This window comes from Mercurialis annua, linkage group LG1-X (assembly GCF_937616625.2).
Source record: "Mercurialis annua linkage group LG1-X, ddMerAnnu1.2, whole genome shotgun sequence".
Taxonomy (NCBI): domain Eukaryota; kingdom Viridiplantae; phylum Streptophyta; class Magnoliopsida; order Malpighiales; family Euphorbiaceae; genus Mercurialis; species Mercurialis annua.
Genome location: NC_065570.1, coordinates 66,377,850 through 66,396,761, shown reverse-complemented (window position 1 = coordinate 66,396,761; position 18,912 = coordinate 66,377,850). Strand labels below are relative to the sequence as shown.

Genomic DNA, 18,912 nt, shown 5'->3' with positions numbered 1-18,912 from the left:
CTTGATTTTGTTCAGGAAATGGCGGCGGTTATTTTCATAATTAAAACAATGGAGATTTTGAATGTTGTCTTTCCATAAGTAAATAAGATTTGAGTAAGAAATCACCATGTAATGAAAATTAAGAAATTAGTTTTCAAGTTTATAGATCTTATTTACAAATTGTTGAACATCAGTTTTGATTATTTTGAGACGTGATTGTTTATTTTCCAAATTTCGGTATTTTTTTAAATCAACAAACGTTTGATGCCTAATTTTTAATATTCTTATTATTGAATTAATAGGTTTTAAAAGTTAATTCTTGACATAATTTGATAATTAATAGCTCTTAAATTATCTTGTTATCAATTTTATAGTATAAAAAATAATTATTTTTTATTGGTACATGATTGACACATGTATTAGATTTAAAATCCGTATATAATTAAAAAGAACTCACATTATTGCAGTTAAACAAAAAGGGATCATTTAAGTTCTTTAACAAGATAGAATGAGGTGTAATTTGATGATAAGGAAGGAGGTGAGGTGTAATTTGTATGTCTGTTAATTCATTATTTTTTAAAATAAACATAATTATATTTGTCTTAATACTGTTATAGTGTACACAAAATAATAATAATAATAATAAAATCGTTATATATAAATATATTTAGATGTTAACAAATAATTTTAAAAAATAAAAATAATAAAATAAAATAATAACATTGAAAAAATACAATAATTGTGGAAAGCATGAGTCAAATAATCATAGTCAATAAAGGCAGATAAAATCACATTGATTATATATAACATCCACTTGGAGCATAGGCATATAGCCATAATCAATCAGCTCCACATAATTACTTTACCATGGCTTCTGGTGAAAGAATGGCTTCTTCTTCTCCGGCCAAGAAGACGGAACCAGCAGTGAAGTATGTCCAACAATTTGCCACCAACGGGAAAGAACCGCCAGATATATACTGCTATAAAGATGGTGTCAGCAGAGGCTTAGACACACCTCGCGTTCCAATTGCAGATATTACAACAATTGATATGGCTCTTCTTGCATCTCCGTCTCCAAGTAGACCAGAACTTGATAAACTTCATTCTGCTTTCACCTCATTAGGCTGCTTCATGGTATGTTTTTCAACTTTCTATGCTAAATAAATTAACTTCATCCGGTTGAAATTTTAAGTAGTCCGTGCAACAAATGTAGTAAGTATATATGCTGTTGAGAAGGTAAGTGTTAGTTCATAATTTACGTACAGGCAATAAATCACGGAATGACAAACTCCTTTATTGAGGAAGTGCGTTCCGCAAGCAAGCGATTCTTTGCGCTTCCAATGGAAGAGAAGCAGAAGTATGCTAAAGATGTTGAGAGCAGAGAAGGATATGGGCATGACATGGTTTTTGCACAAAATCAAGTTCAAGACTGGAATGACCGATTAGTTCTTTCGCTAATTCCGGAAGACCAGCGACAGCTCCGATTCTGGCCTCAAAACCCTGCAAATTTTATGTGGGTCAGAGTCAACCTTGTTCATTTCTTAATTTAATTTCTTAATATTGAATATCTGAAATGTAACCTGAATCTGCAGAGAGGTTATATCTGAATATACCACAAAGTTACAGCAGATGACTGAGGCTGTACTGAAGGCAATGGCAATGTCCTTAAACTTGGATGAACAATGCTTTTTGAAAAAATGCGGAATTGGAGCAAGAATGGGATCAAGATTTAATTTATATCCTCCGTGTTCAAGGTATAATCGAGTTCTCGGCATGAAACCACATTATCAGCAATCACTTTTGTCCTTCAAGACACAGAGGTTGAAGGCCTTCAAATTCTGAAAGATGATCAATGGTTTAGAGTTCCCATCGTTCCTGAAACTCTTCTCATTAACATTGGTGATCAAGCAGAGGTAATTTTCTTAATAGACTTCTATGTTCCATGGAAACTTCTGGAATTCTACATTTTGGTGTTCCGTTTTCGTTTCATGAGAACACTCCTGAAATTCCTCTATATTTATAACTTATTGATCCAGTAAAGTATGTCATTTTCGGAATTAGGCGTTTCCGGTTCTGTGAAACTGACTCTGCATAATGCACACAGATAATGAGCAATGGATTGTTCAAGAGCACAATACATAGGGTGGTGTTAAACCCAGAAAGAGAGAGGTGGTCTCTGGCAGTATTCTATTATGCAGATGCGGATAATGATATCGAACCTGTAGATGAACTAGTCGACGAGACAAGGCCGAAACAATACAAAATGTTGAAAAATTATTTTGCTAGTTACGTTCAGTATTACCAGCAGGGAAAGAGATTGATAGAAGCAATCAAAATTTAACTAGCTACTGTTTTCTATTTAGAAAAATTATTGCACACAACCGTTGCGCCATGTCATTTGTGCAACAAACCAATTATGCGTTAGCCATGTGGAAAATTGAATGATAAAAAAAATAAGTAATAATTAAAAGATTCCCTATCGCAAATGCTCATTGGCTTGATGTAAAAATGACGTGGCGCAACGGTTGCATGGGATAAACACTCTTCTATTTATGCTCATGGGCGTTACCTAAGCGGAGCATATGATGGACAACTGCCAACTTTATAACAGATTTAAATTATTTAATGAAATATATGGGTCGACCAGTGTATCAGATTTTTGGTGTTCAAAACTCAAAAGTAATTATTCAACTCTTTTTAACGCTGAGCTAGCTAGAAAAATACAATTTCCATTATTGAAAACCAAATAACAGTCCGTTAGCTCGATGGGCAAATGAAAAAAGATGAATTTCACTATCTATCTGGAAATTACTTTGGCCTAAAATAAAGATTTTATTGTTCATGTGATCATAGGCCAACTCGCACTAACCTTATAACGTGTGCTGCTGAAGAAATGGAGATCAAATCTATTAGCTAAAAATATAATACTGTATTAACACCCACACGCTGTAATATTCCCTGCTTCTAATACTTATTTTTATAAAATAGAATAAGCTGGGGGATTAAAACGTATGTTGGTAACAAGTATAAGGACACAAAATATATACTTCCACAGTCTGTTAAGGTTTGGGTTCTTTACACAAATTCTCCAAAAGTGCTATGATGTTGTATTTTTTCCTCACCATTTTAATTTTAGCAAAAATCTCCAAAAAAAAAAGTTTTCCATAATTTCTCATAAACCAAAATAAAAAGAAATTGAGACAATATTATTCTCATTATTTTTCAACATCTCATATTTGAGTCAATAAAATGTTAACACGGGCCAAATGTAGGTTTGATTAGACCAACTAACCAACCGCGACCGACTACCGGCCAAATTCTGGCCCGGGCGCTCGGTCAGCTGCAATCAACGTCCGGTCAACGGCGGTCAATTATAGTGGTGAGATTTTAAAAGAATTAATAAAATATAATTTTGTTCCTTGTGGGATTCGAACCCATAGCCTCTCACTCTTTTTCTATGTGCCTAACAGACAAGGCAAGACATACTTGTTGTCTTTATTTATTTTTTAATATACATACATATACTCTTTAATAATGCATAAGAAAGCATATAAACTAAATATAACCTATTAAAATAATTGATTATAAATAATATATTATTATAAAATACTAAGAAGATATTATTCTTCCTTTAATGGAAGAAGAGACCCAGTGCTGGGTCTTTCTTCCATTAAAAAAGAATTTTTTTTTCTTAATGAAGAACAGATCCAGCTGGGTCTGTTCTTTACGAGGAGCATTGCTCCTCATTTTTGCGAGGAGCAGATGCTCCTCGTTGTCCCTCGGAACCGAGGAGCTGCTGCTCCTCACCGGACAGCAGCTCCTCGTCTCAGGCGAGGAGGCTCCTCCTCCTCGCCTGAAACCTAAAAATTTAAAAAAATAATACAAAAAAGTCCTTCAATTTTTAAATTAATATTAATTTAATATATATAGTTATAAAAATAAAATGATTAAATTGTTCTTTTTTTTATTATAATGTGTTAAAAAAAATTAAAAAAAATTAGGATCATTTTAAACCTTTTACTATCAAAAACCACTTTGCCAACAAAATCACTATCCAAAACCGGAGAGTGTACCTCACTCTCTGAGGTGAGAGTGGGGAGGGGGATTTTTGACCAAAAATACACAAGTTCAAGGTATAAGTGATCATATTTTCCAGTTTTGGACTTTTTTGATACTTTGACACAAGTTAAGGGGTGAAAGTGATTCTTTATTCGTTATTTTGTCTATATGGCTTCTCGCTGACTGGGCAGCTTGGAGCCACGTAGGGTAGCTCGCGGAACTGTTCCGCGAGTTGCATAGCTCGCGGAACTGTTCTGCAAGTTATAAAGCACAAAATAAAAAATTTCAAAAAAGAGGGGCTAAAATGAGAAATAATTAACAAATTGTAGTCAAAAGTGTCATTAACCCTAAATAGAAGGACCTTAGTACGAACAAGTTTGTGGCAAGGGTTTTCTGAACGAAGGTGGTAAAATATAGGGGTCCCGGAATGAGTTTTGCGGGGTTCTTTTGGTACAACGTTTTCGAACATGGATAAGAAAACGATATCGTTTTATTACTCGGTTCGGTTCTGCATTGCCCTAACCACAAGGAAACTCCCATTTTCAGAAAGCACGCGTCTAAAGTGTAAACACCCAAAACCAAATCCTAGCGCTTCAATCAAATTCGAAATTCAAAATAAACGATCCAGATTCATTTCGAACGTTCTAGAATAGCAAACCCAAGAACCAATCAGTCAAGGGAAACCCTAAAAACTGTTTCTCTGTATAAATATATCAGCTTTGCCACAGAAAACCCTAAACACTGCTTTTCTTTTGTATCATTGTATAATACGTAATAGTCTCAGCCGCATTCTTTTAAAACAGCGGCGTTTTAGCTTGTTATTACATAATCATGGCCGGAAAAGGAGAGGGACCTGCCATCGGAATAGATCTCGGCACGACATACTCATGCGTCGGAGTATGGCAACATGACAGAGTGGAAATCATAGCTAACGATCAGGGAAACAGAACGACGCCGTCTTATGTTGGTTTCACTGACACCGAGCGTTTAATCGGTGACGCTGCTAAGAATCAAGTCGCCATGAACCCAATCAACACCGTCTTCGGTTAGTACCTCCGTTATTCTTAATTGACTTGATTATTAACGGTTTAGATGTGATATCTGTTATATTATCTGTAGGTCTGATCTGCTTCCATTTTAATTTTTTATATTACTCGTGTTTTTTTGAGCTCGCTTGTTTTGTACTAGCTTTGATTTTGATACATGGCCCTAATTATAAATTTGTTTTAATTTCAATGATTGAATAAATGCTGATGAAATTCGAACCTTGATGTTAGCTTCAATCGGATGTTAAACTGTTTCTCTGTTATGACATTTAATTCAGTTTGAATCAAATATGGGTCTACACAACTGCATCAATTGTTTATCTGTTTATCTTGCTTTGATATTTTTAATTTTCAATATATTTTTTACTTATTGGTTTTGTATTTTCAATTGAATGCAACACTCTTTTTGTAATTACAAACTTAATTTAACATTGAATTAAGCATAGATTTGGTCAATTGTTTGATGTGTAAATATAACAATATCAATTGAAAAGAGTGATATTATATTTGTTCTTGCCTTGTGTTATTGATCTGTTTCTGGATTATGTTATGCAGATGCAAAGAGGTTGATTGGTAGGAGATTCTCTGATGCTTCAGTTCAGAGTGACATCAAGCTATGGCCTTTCAAGCTTATTCCAGGACCCGCTGATAAGCCTATGATTGTTGTCAACTACAAAGGTGAAGATAAGCAGTTTGCTGCCGAAGAGATTTCTTCAATGGTGCTCATTAAGATGCGTGAGATTGCTGAGGCTTTCCTCGGTACCACCATTAAGAATGCAGTGGTTACTGTCCCTGCCTACTTTAACGACTCTCAGAGGCAGGCAACCAAGGATGCCGGTGTTATTGCTGGTCTTAATGTTATGCGTATTATTAACGAGCCCACTGCTGCTGCTATTGCTTATGGTCTTGATAAGAAAGCTACCAGTGTTGGGGAAAAGAATGTCTTGATCTTTGACCTGGGTGGTGGTACTTTCGATGTTTCTCTTCTTACTATTGAAGAGGGTATTTTTGAGGTTAAGGCTACTGCTGGTGATACTCATCTTGGAGGTGAGGATTTTGATAATAGAATGGTGAATCATTTTGTTCAAGAGTTTAAGAGGAAGAACAAAAAAGATATCTCTGGAAACCCTAGAGCTCTCAGAAGATTGAGGACTTCTTGTGAAAGAGCAAAGAGAACTCTTTCATCAACTGCTCAAACTACCATTGAGATTGATTCTTTGTATGAGGGTATTGATTTTTACTCGACTATTACCCGTGCTAGATTTGAAGAGTTGAACATGGATCTTTTCAGGAAGTGTATGGAACCTGTTGAAAAGTGTTTGAGGGATGCTAAGATGGATAAGAGTACTATTCATGATGTTGTTCTTGTTGGTGGCTCTACTAGAATTCCCAAGGTTCAACAGCTATTGCAAGATTTCTTCAACGGGAAGGAACTTTGCAAGAGTATCAACCCTGACGAAGCTGTTGCCTATGGTGCTGCTGTCCAGGCTGCTATTTTGAGTGGTGAAGGTAATGAGAAAGTGCAAGATTTGCTTCTATTGGATGTTACCCCCTTGTCACTTGGTCTGGAAACTGCTGGTGGTGTTATGACTGTTTTGATACCAAGAAACACCACTATCCCCACAAAGAAGGAGCAGGTGTTCTCCACCTACTCTGATAACCAGCCGGGTGTTCTTATCCAGGTTTTTGAGGGCGAGAGAACAAGAACGAGGGATAACAACTTGCTCGGAAAATTTGAGCTATCTGGCATTCCTCCAGCACCAAGGGGTGTACCTCAGATTACCGTCTGTTTTGACATTGATGCAAACGGTATCCTGAATGTCTCAGCAGAGGACAAAACCACCGGACAGAAAAACAAGATCACCATCACAAATGACAAGGGTAGATTGTCCAAGGAAGACATTGAAAAGATGGTTCAAGAGGCGGAGAAGTACAAATCTGAGGATGAGGAGCACAAGAAGAAGGTTGAAGCCAAGAATGCCTTGGAGAACTACTCTTATAACATGAGGAACACCATCAAGGATGAGAAGATCAGTTCTAAGTTGGACGCTGCTGACAAGAAGAAGATTGAGGATGCAATTGATGGAGCCATTCAATGGCTAGACGGCAACCAGCTTGCCGAGGCAGATGAGTTTGAGGACAAAATGAAAGAACTGGAGAGCCTTTGCAACCCCATCATTGCCAAGATGTACCAAGGTGCCGGCGGTCCCGACATGGGAGGTGGCATGGATGACGATGCTCCTCCAGCTAGCGGTGGTGCTGGCCCTAAGATTGAGGAAGTCGACTAAGGTGCCTATTTAATGGTTCCCTTTTTTTGCCATGTTGGCCATGAGCTTTATAATTTCTCTGTTTCCGTTTCATCCCCTAGCACTCCTTTTAAACAATTTTTTTGGAATTAGTAATTAATGGAAATGTTTTTCCAGCATGCTTATTTTTCTTTCATATTTTTGTTCTGTTTAGTTCCTTTGTATTTTCCATATTTGCTCCATTACAGGATAGCCAATAATTGAGTGGCTGTATGAAATGTTCAATATGGCAGGTTATACAAAAATGTCAAAACCTATGTTGGAGACAATTAGAGTAACCGCGAATGATGTTTTGATAAAAGATTGGACGCTTGAATAGCCCACATGAGACTTCTTTTAATCGAAAAATCGGTGTTGCGAAAACACCGATAGTACATTGTTTAAAATTTCGACCGTTCAAAATTCCAATTAAAATTACTAGACTCGTCAAACCATGACACTGAATAAATTATTTTGAAATTTACCTAGCTATCAATGATAGGTAGACAGTTGAATTTTTTTTATTTTCCATATAGAGTTTTGACTGGATTGTATATGAAAATTGGATAAGGGTATTGATGTGTCTATAATGTAGTGCATCTAGCTCATTTTACTTCAAACTGAAAAGTAATTGCAACAAATTTAAATTTATAAATAAATCATAAATTAAAGGTAAAATATTTTAAAAATGCTCACTTTTTAATTATATAAAATTGTTAATTTTGTTTAAGTCCATACCTTTTATTTTCAGTTGTATCACAAGTGTTAAATTGATCTATTTTTCATTTTAAAAAAAAATTCAAATAAGTTATTCATTTTTGATATTTTTGAGTGGGAAAAAGTTAAAAAAATCATTCATAAGAATTTTTTAAATTTTTTCGAGTAGAATAGAGTTCAACCAATGAAGTCGGATACAATTGAAAGTAAGACGGACATATCTAGACAAAATTAACAAATTTTACTAAGTCATGATGGGTGTTATTAAGATATTTTATTGAAATTAGAAAATTTGATTGTAATTAAATTATAAATTTTAGCATAATGCTAATTATCAAATTAAATTATAAATTTTAGCGTAATGCTAATTATCAACTTCCATTTGTTTTAGCAACGATGTTATCTACATAATGTTACTTTTAAAAGGGTTAATGCCAAAAAAAATCACGAACTTTACACGTTTTTCATTTTAATTATATAGTTTAAATTTTTATGCACGTACTACCATTTTTTCTCAAATTCATGCACGGTGTTGAGGTGGCACTCATTTATTGATGTAAAATGACCTCCACCTCAGCGAATTACACCAATGAACACCTCAGCATAGTGCATGAATTTGAGAAAAAATGGTAGTTTGTGCATGAAAATGAAAAAAAATTAAATTGCGAGATTAAAATGAAAAAAAACGTATAAAATTAGTGAATTTTTATGATATTAACCCTTTTTAAAACAGGTGTAATGATGTTATCCACACCATGTTTAAAATAACGTGTGTAAAATACTGCCATGTTTTCTACACCATTTTTAAAATTAACATCATTACCTGAGTTAGAGAATTAAGTTAAGAAACTCTTAAATCCTATTCCCTCCGTCTTAATAGAGTTTTCTAATTTGTCTTTATCACATAGTTTAAGAAAAACAACTATTGTTCATGGTTTTTATAAAAATTTCTTACTTTTTTTGTCATACCCCTATTTAATATATGGCCACTTGTAATTTACTCATTAATGTATTTTAAATAGGGATAATATAGAAAAATTGAGTAAAAAAATTAGTTATTTTTTGAAAGTGGACAAAATTTTTTTTTAAAAAAAATTCTTAAAGCGGACAACTCTATTGGGACGGAAGGTATATTACACTAGACAACATGTTCTGAAATCTCAGACCCATCACAAGCAACACGCAAAAACAGTGAAATGTTCATAAGCAATTGGTAGTAATGTCGAGCTTCTAGATAAAGAGAAAATAAGAACTTTATCTTCTTTGTTTAAATTAAAGCCTAATCCCTTAAATTCTGTTAATGAGGTTATAATTGTCATTAACATTCAAGTTTATTTTTGACACTTAAGCACATTTAAGTCACAGGAATTGCTAATAATCAAGTGTATCGGCTTAGTCAACAATGGCACACTGGAAAATGAGGAAAAAACACTGCTTTTGATATTATTTCAAAAGAGTTTAATCACATCACTCTAGAAGAAAATAAAGTTTACGCACTTAAATAGAAGAATTCTGAAAATTCAAACACAGTGGTCTAGTTTTTCCTTATTATTATTATTGGTCGACTTTGAATACATTTTATATGTATTATTATGACGTGGTTATATAAATAAAATATTTTTTTTGACTATATGATGAGAATAACGAAATTGTTCTTATAATATTACAGTGATTTAGCATTTTAACAACTTTGAATTGGACTAAATTTTAATATTGAATATTATAGTGATGTAGAAAATTTTGGGGTAGATGGATTGAAATTTTCGTGTTTATAGCATTATATATGAACAGCAACAAGTTGTTTACATCTACCTTATTGTCATCACTTAAAAAAAATTGAATTCCTACTCCCTGAGAAAGAATGACCGGTAAAGATGGTGTTGGTAAAAGCGTCGACACTTGCTGTCTTCCGCTTATGGAGACTCCGGTCATCGATTTTTCTCTTCTTGCATCACCATCTCCTTGCAGACAAGAACTTGACAAACTCTATTCCAGTCTCAGTTCATGTGGCTTTTTTTTGGTATGTTTTAGGCTTTGCTGTATGAAAAGACGTACATATTTGCGTTTTAAAAAAAAATTAAATGTTTATTAAATTTTGAAATTCTATTTTTATAAGGTATTCAGTATTCTAGTGTTTTCATATTTTATGTTATATTAGCTTTTTTTTTTTTGATAATTTGAGAGGGACAACTAACGCTTATATTATTTAAGTTACAGATCATTAGTATGTTATATTAGCTTTACTTCAGTAAGTTGATTGTATTAAACCACATTTCAGTCAATAAATCATGGAATGACAAGTCCATTCTTGGACGAAGTGCAATCACTCGGTAAGCAATTCTTCGCACTTCCGGTGGAAGAGAAGTGGAAATGTGGTACGATTGGCGGCGGAGAAGGTTACAGGGAAGATGACACTGTTGTTGCTGAGGGTCAAGCAAAAATTTACCGGAATTACCGGTTAACTCTTACATTAAGTCCAGAAGACCAACAACAGCTCCAAATCTGGCCTCAAATCCCTCTAAATTTTAGGTAACTCTAGTACAATTAGATATACTAATGAGCACATTATTACTTGTTCCTAGGGGTGTAAATGAACCGAGCCGTTCGCGAGCAGCTCGGTGTTCGGCTCGATAAGAACTCGGTTCATGTTCGTTCGTAATCTAAACGAACCGAGCTCGAACTTGATTTTGTGTTCGTTAATATAAACGAGCCGAACATGAACATAGTGGTGTTCGGCTCGTTTATGTTCGCGAACAGTTCGAATAAGAGTTCATGAACAAGCTCGTGAACGAGCTCGATTAAGAGTTCGTAAACAAGTTCGTGAACGAGCTCGTATATATTTCACAAACAAGCTCGTTTAGAAACTCGATTATGTGTTCACGAACTAATTCATATTTAGATTAATTTGTATAATTATGTTTGCAATTTATTCAACTCATATTCGTGAATGAATTCGATTAGATTGTTTTTAATTTATTCAGCTCATATTCGTGTTTGTTCGTTTAAAAGTTCGTGTTCGTTCGTTTATCCGCTAAACGAGCGGGCTCACGAACGAGCTCGTTTAGTACTTATCGAGTTCGTTCGCGAGCTTGTTCGTGAGCGAGCTCGTTTAGTACTTATCGAGCTCGTTCGTGAACTCGGTCGCGAGCTCGTTCGCGAACTTGTTCGTTTAGCGGCTAAACGAACGAACACGAGCTGAACACGAACCGAACATGAACACTATAAAATTTAAACGAACCGAACATGAACACTCTGTTCAAAGCTCGACTGAACATGAACCGAACATAAACACCTTGTTCGCTAAACGAGCCGAACATGAACACTGCAAAGCTCGGCTCGGCTCGGGTCATTTACACCCCTAACTTGTTCCTATTAACTTTCTTGTTTCACGGATTTTGATATACATCATTTTACTAATAATAAGGTTGACCTTAATCTGTATCGACGAGCGGATTCAGATCAATAGTTCTAACTAAAATTTCAGTCCGAACTTACATAGATCTAATTTACGAACCACACTTAGAGTAGTGAAAAAAATACTGTATAGACCAAGTTTGACCTAAGTCCGCAAAAATCTAATTTATGAAAAAAAAGACTCAAATAATTAAGGTTCGGAAAAATTTGGATATTATGTACAAGAGTCATGTCTAGTTGAGCCAGTTGGGGCGTCTAGGGCCAGCACATGATTAGGTATAAGATTGTGTATTAATTTCAAACTGGTTATACATCAAAACAAATGCACTAAATTAAAATCACTTGATACTCACCAAGAAATGAACTAAATCTGCAGGGAGACTTTATTTGAATACACAAAAAAGTTGGAAATGATAACTGAGGTAGTCTTTAAGGCAATGGCAATGTCACTTAACTTGGATGAGCACTGTTTTTTGGATAAATATGGAGACAAAGCAACACTACGCGCGAGATACAACTATTATCCTCCATCTTCGAGCAATGATTTGGCTATCGGTCTTGCACCGCATACAGATCCATCTGCAATCACTATTCTTCTTCAGGACAAACATGTAGAAGGCCTGCATTTTCTGAAAGATGATCAATGGTTTAGAGTTCCTATTATTCCTCAAGCTCTTCTCATTAACCTTGGTGATCAACTACAGGTAATTCACTTCTTTATACTCAAAATTTGATTGACAACAATTTAAATTACTTCTTCTAATTATGAACATTACTCATAGATAATGAGCAATGGATTGTTCAAGGCACCAATACACAGGGTTGTGAAACATCGGGATATGGAGAGGATTTCTCTAGCTGTGTCATGTTTACCAGATTCGGAAAATGAGATCGAACCTGTAGATGGGTTAGTTATGGAGACAAGGCCGAGACAATACAAAAAGGTGAAAAATTATTTTGCTACTTTCATGCAGTTCGACCGGGAGAAGAATCTGATGGAAGCACTGAAAATTAATACATAGAATTTGTATTAATTGGTTAAACTCTTAAGTGATCCTCCAATAATGTATTTTAAAAAACTTTACATTGTTTTGTATTTATAAGTAACTTTATATATTTTTAGATTGTTATTTGTTTAAGTTTATACCTGTTTTTCAAAACACTTTAAAGTTACCAACGATCTGTAGCTCAAATGGTATAAGCTAGCGCTGGACACAAAGTGTTAAGGTCGTGGGTTCAATTCCTCACACAAGCGCTCTCCCTCTCCAATTATCTAAAAAAAAAACACTTCAAAGTTATTGTTTGTTTTAATTTACATTGAGTTGTTTGATTATATACATAATACTAGATAGTCTTTATTCGGACTTGATAGTCGAAATGTTTTAATTGAGGAGTTAGTTTGCTTGAGTACAAGCAAACAGTTAAATATGAGAATATTTAATAAGTAGAATTTGTATACACATTTTAAGATTTAAAATTGGGTTAGTCCTTGATATTATTAAGATGGTATATTTGGAAAAGTGTTAATTTTGCATATAAATCATGCGTGAGTGCTTTTGATCAAGGATGAAGCCAATAAGCGAAAGAGCAGCACAAAACAAGAGTTTTTAAATCAACTCGATATCAACTGGAGCAATGGTCAAGTTTTCTTCGAGCTTCATATAGTCCTTGAGCCATTTTTCCTCTACACAAGACTCAGCTCGTCGAGTTAAGGCTATCCTAAAGATCAGCTCGAGGTGAATGGGGTTCAACTCATCAAGCTTATCCCTTAAGATGAAGTGGAAAATCTGTATAGACGCGCACAATTCAAGGAAGCTCGATCCTAATCCACTTCACGTCACAATTTTCATACTTCAAGAGTACTTCTATAAATAGGACTAAAGTCAATGCTATTTTGTATGCTTCATCATTTTAGTTTTAACTTTTCATACTTTAACTTGTTGCTTCTTTAAATCTAGATTTTCATTAAACTTATCTTAAATTCTCTTCTAGCTTAGTTGATTGTTTTTATTGAAGAATAAGTTGCGATTATTCAAGCTTATTTCAAGTAGATTCATATCAAATACAATTAAGTTTTTATTCTCCTTCCTTCTGCATGATTATGCTTTTTTTGGGGGTGTGTTGATAAACATATTAGAGTCATTTTTAAGACTAAAAGAAGAGTAAGTGCTTATGAGAAACGTAAGAGAGATATTAGTGTCATGTTTTTAGTCTTTTTCCTTTTTAAAAATATGTGGTCGTCTTTGAACTTACTTTATTATGATATGGTAGATAGATATTAATGAAGGATATGATAGTGGTGCGCATACGGACTTTGGAATCATTATTGCATTGTAATCATTCATAATATTGAAATTGAACAAATAATTTCCCATGTGTACAGCATTAAATATGAAGAGTCGACAATCAAATTCATATATGTATATTAAAACAAGCTGTTTACTCTACCTCACTTTTAAGAAAAAACCATCCGATTTCCTCCCTGAGAAGAATGCCTGCTACAGATGGTGTTGGTGAAGGCGTTGACACTTGCTGTTGCTGTCTTCCGCTTTTGGAGACTCCCGTTATTGATTTTGCTCTTCTTGCATCACCGTCTCCCTGCAGACAAGAACTTGATAAACTATGTTCTGCTCTCAGCTCATTTGGCTGCTTTTTTGTATGTTTTTTTACGCTATGTTGTACGTAAAGACATACACTGTGGCGTTTTGTCTCCGAAGTTTTATATGTATAATATGTTTTTATTGGTCATTTCAGTCGATAAATCATGGAATTACGAATTCATTCTTGGACGAATTGCAATCAGTCATCAAGCAATTCTTCGCACTTCCAATGGAAGAGAAGCAGAAGTATGCGAGGGGTACTGGTGAGAGCAGAGAAGGTTATGGTGAAGATGACATGGTTGTTGATGAGGGTCAACCAATAGTTAACTGCAATCACCGGTTAACTCTTATATTGAGTTCAGAAGACCAGCAACAGCTCACATTCTGGCCTCAAAGCCCTCCAAATTTCAGGTAGGTCGATACAATTAGATACACTAACCAACACATTGTTACTTGTTTCTGTTGTTGGGACGGATTTGGGCGGGTTTGAATACTTAGTTACAATCACAAGTCTGATCCGCATCTGAATCTGCATTAATCTAGTTTTTATGAGTAGATTTAGATCCCTAGTATATATTAACTCAATTTCCATGTTTAAACACTTTGCCCTCACATAAATCAAATTTATGAAAAATAAGGTCAAATCAGGTTTGGGCTAGATTCGGACTTATTTGTACAAGAGTCGTATGTCCGGTTGAGCCTAGTACAAATCGATTCAGAGTCCACACATGATCAGGTCTGTTAATTTTGCAAATTGTGACAAATATACCAAACTCTCAATTTAGACCTGTTTTCGAGCATGTAATCCTCATTTAAACCCCATATAATCTTTTTCCTCAACTAAAATAAAAGATCAAATAATGTTTTGCCTAAAAAAAGAGATCCAATATACTCACCCAGAAAGAACCTAATCTGCAGGGAGACTTTACTTGAATATACAAAAAAGTTACAGATGATAAATGAGGTAGTCCTTAAGGCAATGGCAATGTCACTAAACTTGGAAGAGCACTGCTTTTTGGATAAATATGGAGATAAACCAACACTACGGGCGAGATTCAACTATTTCCCTCCATCTTCAAGCAATCATTTAGCTATCGGTCTTGCACCGCACACAGATCCATCTGCAATCACTATTGTGCTTCAGGACAAACACGTAGAAGGCCTGCAATTCCTTAAAGATGATCAATGGTTTAGAGTTCCTGTTATTCCAGACGCTCTTCTCATTAACATTGGTGATCAACTCCAGGTAATTCACTTCCTTATGCTGAAACTTTTCCAGACCAAAATTTGTTACATTCAGAACACTCAGAGGCATCAATTCATAATTTGATTGACAATAATTTAAACTGCAAATTTTGATTGTGAACAATATTCACAGATAATGAGCAATGGATTGTTCAAGCCACCAGTACACAGGGTGGTGAAAAATCAGGATATAGAGAGGATTTCTCTAGCTGTGTTCTGTTTACCATATTCGGAAAATGAGATCGAACCTGTAGATGGGTTAGTTACGGAAACAAGGCCGAGACATTACAAGAAGGTGAAAAATTATTTTGCTACTTTCATGCAGTACTATCAGGGGAAGAGTCTCATAGAAGCACTGAAAATTAATACATAGACTTTCATGCTCCTGTTGCTTTTTTTTTATCTTTTCTGATCTAAATAAATGTAAAACAATGTCTTATTTGGCGAATGGAATCAAAAAAAATTCCATGCAAGTCGATGGCTAAATTTAAATGTTCCTTAGTTCAAGTTAACTATTCCCTCATCCTTATAAAATTTTAAAATATATATTTTAAAATAGAATAAAAATTAATATTATAATTTAACAATTATGAAGTCGTATTTCGATTACTAATAATTAGAATATACAAAATTTTCATTAAGAGATTCCTTACTTGAACTTCCGCGAGCCCTTCAAGGCCAACTCATACAGTTTATGTTGTACGAAAATTTACTGAACAACATTTCGGCATTTCATTTTTATTTTCAGAAACATGTCTGAAGCTGGGAAACTTTATTTTTATAACCTATTCTCGTAAAAGACAAATCGCCTTTTCAGCGTTTCTATATCTAAGCCAGATAGCATAGAGACCGTCCTCTTATTCTACTTCAAAGTCAATGTCATGTTGCAGATAAGACAAGAATGTAGTTTTTTTTTTTTGAAAGTTCAGGCAAGAATGTAGTGTTATTTACTAAAATATGTAAACCCCACAATTAATAATTATTATTTTTTGACAAAGATAGAATACCACAATTAATAATTTGATTAGTTTACAAAAAATCAGAATGTCTACCTCTTATCCAGCTGCATCACATAAATTAACATCCACTCGGAACATAGCCGATCAGTTTCTGGTGAAAGAATGGCTGCTTAGTCTCCTTCCAAGAAGACAGAATCAGCAGTGAAGTATGTCCAAGAACTTGCTAACGATGGAAAATTACCACTAGAAATATACTGCTATAAAGATGGTGTCAGCAGAGGCGTAAACATTTCTTGCCTTCCAATTGCAGAGATTGCAGTAATTGATATGGCTCTTCTTGCATCTCCCAGCACGCAACAACTTGATAAACTTCATTCTGCTCTCACCTCATTAGGCTGTTTTTTGGTCTGTTTTCTCAACTTCCCATGCTAAATGATTTTAACTATGCTGAAAAAACAAGCATGCTATGCGGAGACTGAGAAAAAAAACAGCAATTTTCCAAAATAGGTTATAAATATAAAGTTCCAGTTAGCAAACTCGTTTACGGAGGAAGTGCGTGCAGTTAGCAAGCAATTCTTTGAGCTTCCAATGGAAGAGAAGCAGAAGTATGCTAAAGAAGTTGAGAGCAGAGAAGGTTATGGGAGTGACATGGTTTCTGCACAAAATCAAGTACAGGACTGGAATGACCGATTGGTTCTTTCACTAATCCCGGAAGACCAACGACAGCTCCGATTCTGGCCTCAAAACCCTGCAAATTTTATGTGAGTGAAGTTTGTTACTTAGAGTCCAAGCAATTAAAATTTGTTTTGGTGGCAATCTTTGCAGTGACCTATGAGAATATACAAGTTTCCAGAATTGCAACTCTAGGCAAAATATAAGTGAATTTTTATTGTTACTGTGCAAAAATGGATGCTGGAAATGAAAAGTTGAGTTCCTACAATTGAAAATCTAAATGTTAGCTATATCTCTGCAGGGAGATTATATCTGAGTACACCACAAACTTACAGCAGATGACTGCGGTTGTCCTCAAGGCAATGGCTATGTCCCTAAACTTGGATGATCACTGTTTTCTGAAAAAATGCGGAGTTGGAGCAAGAATGGGATCAAGATTTAATTTCTATCCTCCTTGTTCGAGGTATGATCTAGTTCTAGGCCTGAAACCGCATTCAGATTCATCGGCAATTACTTTTGTCCTTCAAGACACGGAAGTTGAAGGCCTTCAAATTCTGAAAGATGATCAATGGTTTAGAGTTCCTATCATTCCTGAAGCTCTTCTCATTAACATTGGCGATCAAGTAGAGGTACTTTCTAGCTACCCTAAATCCAACTTCACTTGTTTTTTCATTTACTAACAAATTGTGATGATACACGCAGATAATGAGCAACGGAATGTTCAAGAGTCCGGTACATAGGGTGGTGATAAACCCCGAAAGGGAGAGGTTATCTCTAGCTGTATTTTATCATCCAGATCCTGATAATGAGATCGAGCCTTTAGATGGATTGGTCAACGAGACAAGGCCTAGACTTTATAAGAAGGTGAGAAATTATGTTGGCCATTTCCTTCAATATTACCTGCAGGGAAAGAGACTGATTGAAGATATGAAAATCTAATTTTTTTCTAAGAAAAAATCCTTTTCCATTGGGAAAAATTGTCAAATCTTCAATAAGTTACCAACTTATCAGATTGATGATATTGCCGAGTAACTTGCAAATATCAGAAGGAAATTGCTTCAAGTCCTTCAAGAGCATTCAGCTTTGATCACTTCATTTCGTACCTCGAACAGAGAACGCCACTGGCTCTTCTTGTAATGGTTCTTGAATAACATGTCTCTGCTGCATTCTGCTCTGCTCTTATTTATAGCTCTTTTTATCTTTTCTGCTCCCAGTAAATGTAAAACTAGGCATATTTGGCTAATGACATAAACAAAATTCCATGCAAATCAATGGCTCCAATTATTGTTCCTTAGTTTAACTTAACTACTTTATAACAACACACCCCCAAAAACAAGGACACGTCCTTAAAGTCCACAAGGTCAAAAATAAAGTCGAGATAGATATCCATACCCGAACAAGGATACACTCAAGCGAGGGATGGGACACCTTGATCCAAGCAGTATGGATTGTGTGTCCAGTTAGCAAGCAATTCTTTGAGCTTCCCACGGAAGAAAAGCAGAGAAGGTTATGCCATGGTTTATGCAGAAAATCAAGTACTTGACTGGAATGACCAATTAGTTCTATTACTCGATCCAGAAGACCATCGGCAGCTTTCTGGCTTGTCGACCCTGCAAATTTTATGTGAGCAAGTCATGTTACTTTATGTGACATTGTTAATACTATTGTTGAGATAACAAGTTCCATAACAGAAGTTTCGATCTCCATGCTCAGAAAAATATAAAATTGAAGCATTTGAGGTTGTGAAAATGGAATAAATTCAGAGTGTTACCTAAAAATGCAGGGAGATTATTTGCAAGGGCGGACCTAGGAAGAGCTTATGGTGGGCAATTGACCACCTTATTATTTAAAATTTTCAAAAAAAAAAAAATATAGGTTAATATTATAGTTTTTTTGCCTTTAAATTTGAAGCATTAACTACCTTAACTTTTATATT

General features: G+C 35.0%; 4 protein-coding genes, 2 long non-coding RNA genes and 1 pseudogene across 6 annotated transcripts; 5 read left to right on the top strand and 2 right to left on the bottom strand.

The window, feature by feature from the left end:
- Window positions 1-786: 786 nt before the first annotated feature.
- LOC126654033 (2-oxoglutarate-dependent dioxygenase 11-like) lies at window positions 787-2,680 on the top strand (annotated as a pseudogene).
- Window positions 2,681-4,740: 2,060 nt separating this feature from the next.
- LOC126653950 (heat shock cognate 70 kDa protein 2) lies at window positions 4,741-7,509 on the top strand. The gene is made up of 2 exons (XM_050347988.2): window positions 4,741-5,083; window positions 5,640-7,509. Exons 1-2 carry the CDS (start codon window positions 4,870-4,872, stop codon window positions 7,370-7,372), a joined length of 1,947 nt encoding a protein of 648 aa, XP_050203945.1. The 5' UTR covers window positions 4,741-4,869; the 3' UTR covers window positions 7,373-7,509.
- A 2,327-nt stretch (window positions 7,510-9,836) lies between these two features.
- LOC126654376 (codeine O-demethylase-like) lies at window positions 9,837-12,639 on the top strand. Its single transcript, XM_050348420.2, has 4 exons — window positions 9,837-10,106; window positions 10,365-10,615; window positions 11,877-12,204; window positions 12,283-12,639. Exons 1-4 carry the CDS (start codon window positions 9,948-9,950, stop codon window positions 12,520-12,522), a joined length of 978 nt encoding a protein of 325 aa, XP_050204377.1. The 5' UTR covers window positions 9,837-9,947; the 3' UTR covers window positions 12,523-12,639.
- Window positions 12,640-13,602: 963 nt separating this feature from the next.
- Window positions 13,603-15,818, top strand: LOC130014483 (codeine O-demethylase-like). The gene is made up of 4 exons (XM_050348265.2): window positions 13,603-14,156; window positions 14,255-14,511; window positions 15,019-15,346; window positions 15,479-15,818. The coding sequence occupies exons 1-4, from the start codon at window positions 13,992-13,994 to the stop codon at window positions 15,716-15,718; spliced, it is 990 nt and encodes a 329-aa protein (XP_050204222.1). The 5' UTR covers window positions 13,603-13,991; the 3' UTR covers window positions 15,719-15,818.
- On the bottom strand, window positions 14,255-16,486 carry LOC126654724 (uncharacterized). The gene is made up of 2 exons (XR_007632684.2): window positions 16,398-16,486; window positions 14,255-15,370 (listed from the first exon to the last, which is right to left on the bottom strand). It is a non-coding gene; the product is annotated as an uncharacterized LOC126654724 (long non-coding RNA).
- A 406-nt stretch (window positions 16,487-16,892) lies between these two features.
- LOC130014701 (jasmonate-induced oxygenase 4-like) lies at window positions 16,893-18,244 on the top strand. Its single transcript, XM_056104325.1, has 3 exons — window positions 16,893-17,065; window positions 17,278-17,605; window positions 17,679-18,244. The coding sequence occupies exons 1-3, from the start codon at window positions 16,893-16,895 to the stop codon at window positions 17,913-17,915; spliced, it is 738 nt and encodes a 245-aa protein (XP_055960300.1). The 3' UTR covers window positions 17,916-18,244.
- LOC130015004 (uncharacterized) lies at window positions 16,960-18,668 on the bottom strand. The gene is made up of 3 exons (XR_008789910.1): window positions 18,369-18,668; window positions 17,310-17,876; window positions 16,960-17,052 (listed from the first exon to the last, which is right to left on the bottom strand). It is a non-coding gene; the product is annotated as an uncharacterized LOC130015004 (long non-coding RNA).
- Window positions 18,669-18,912: the final 244 nt, after the last annotated feature.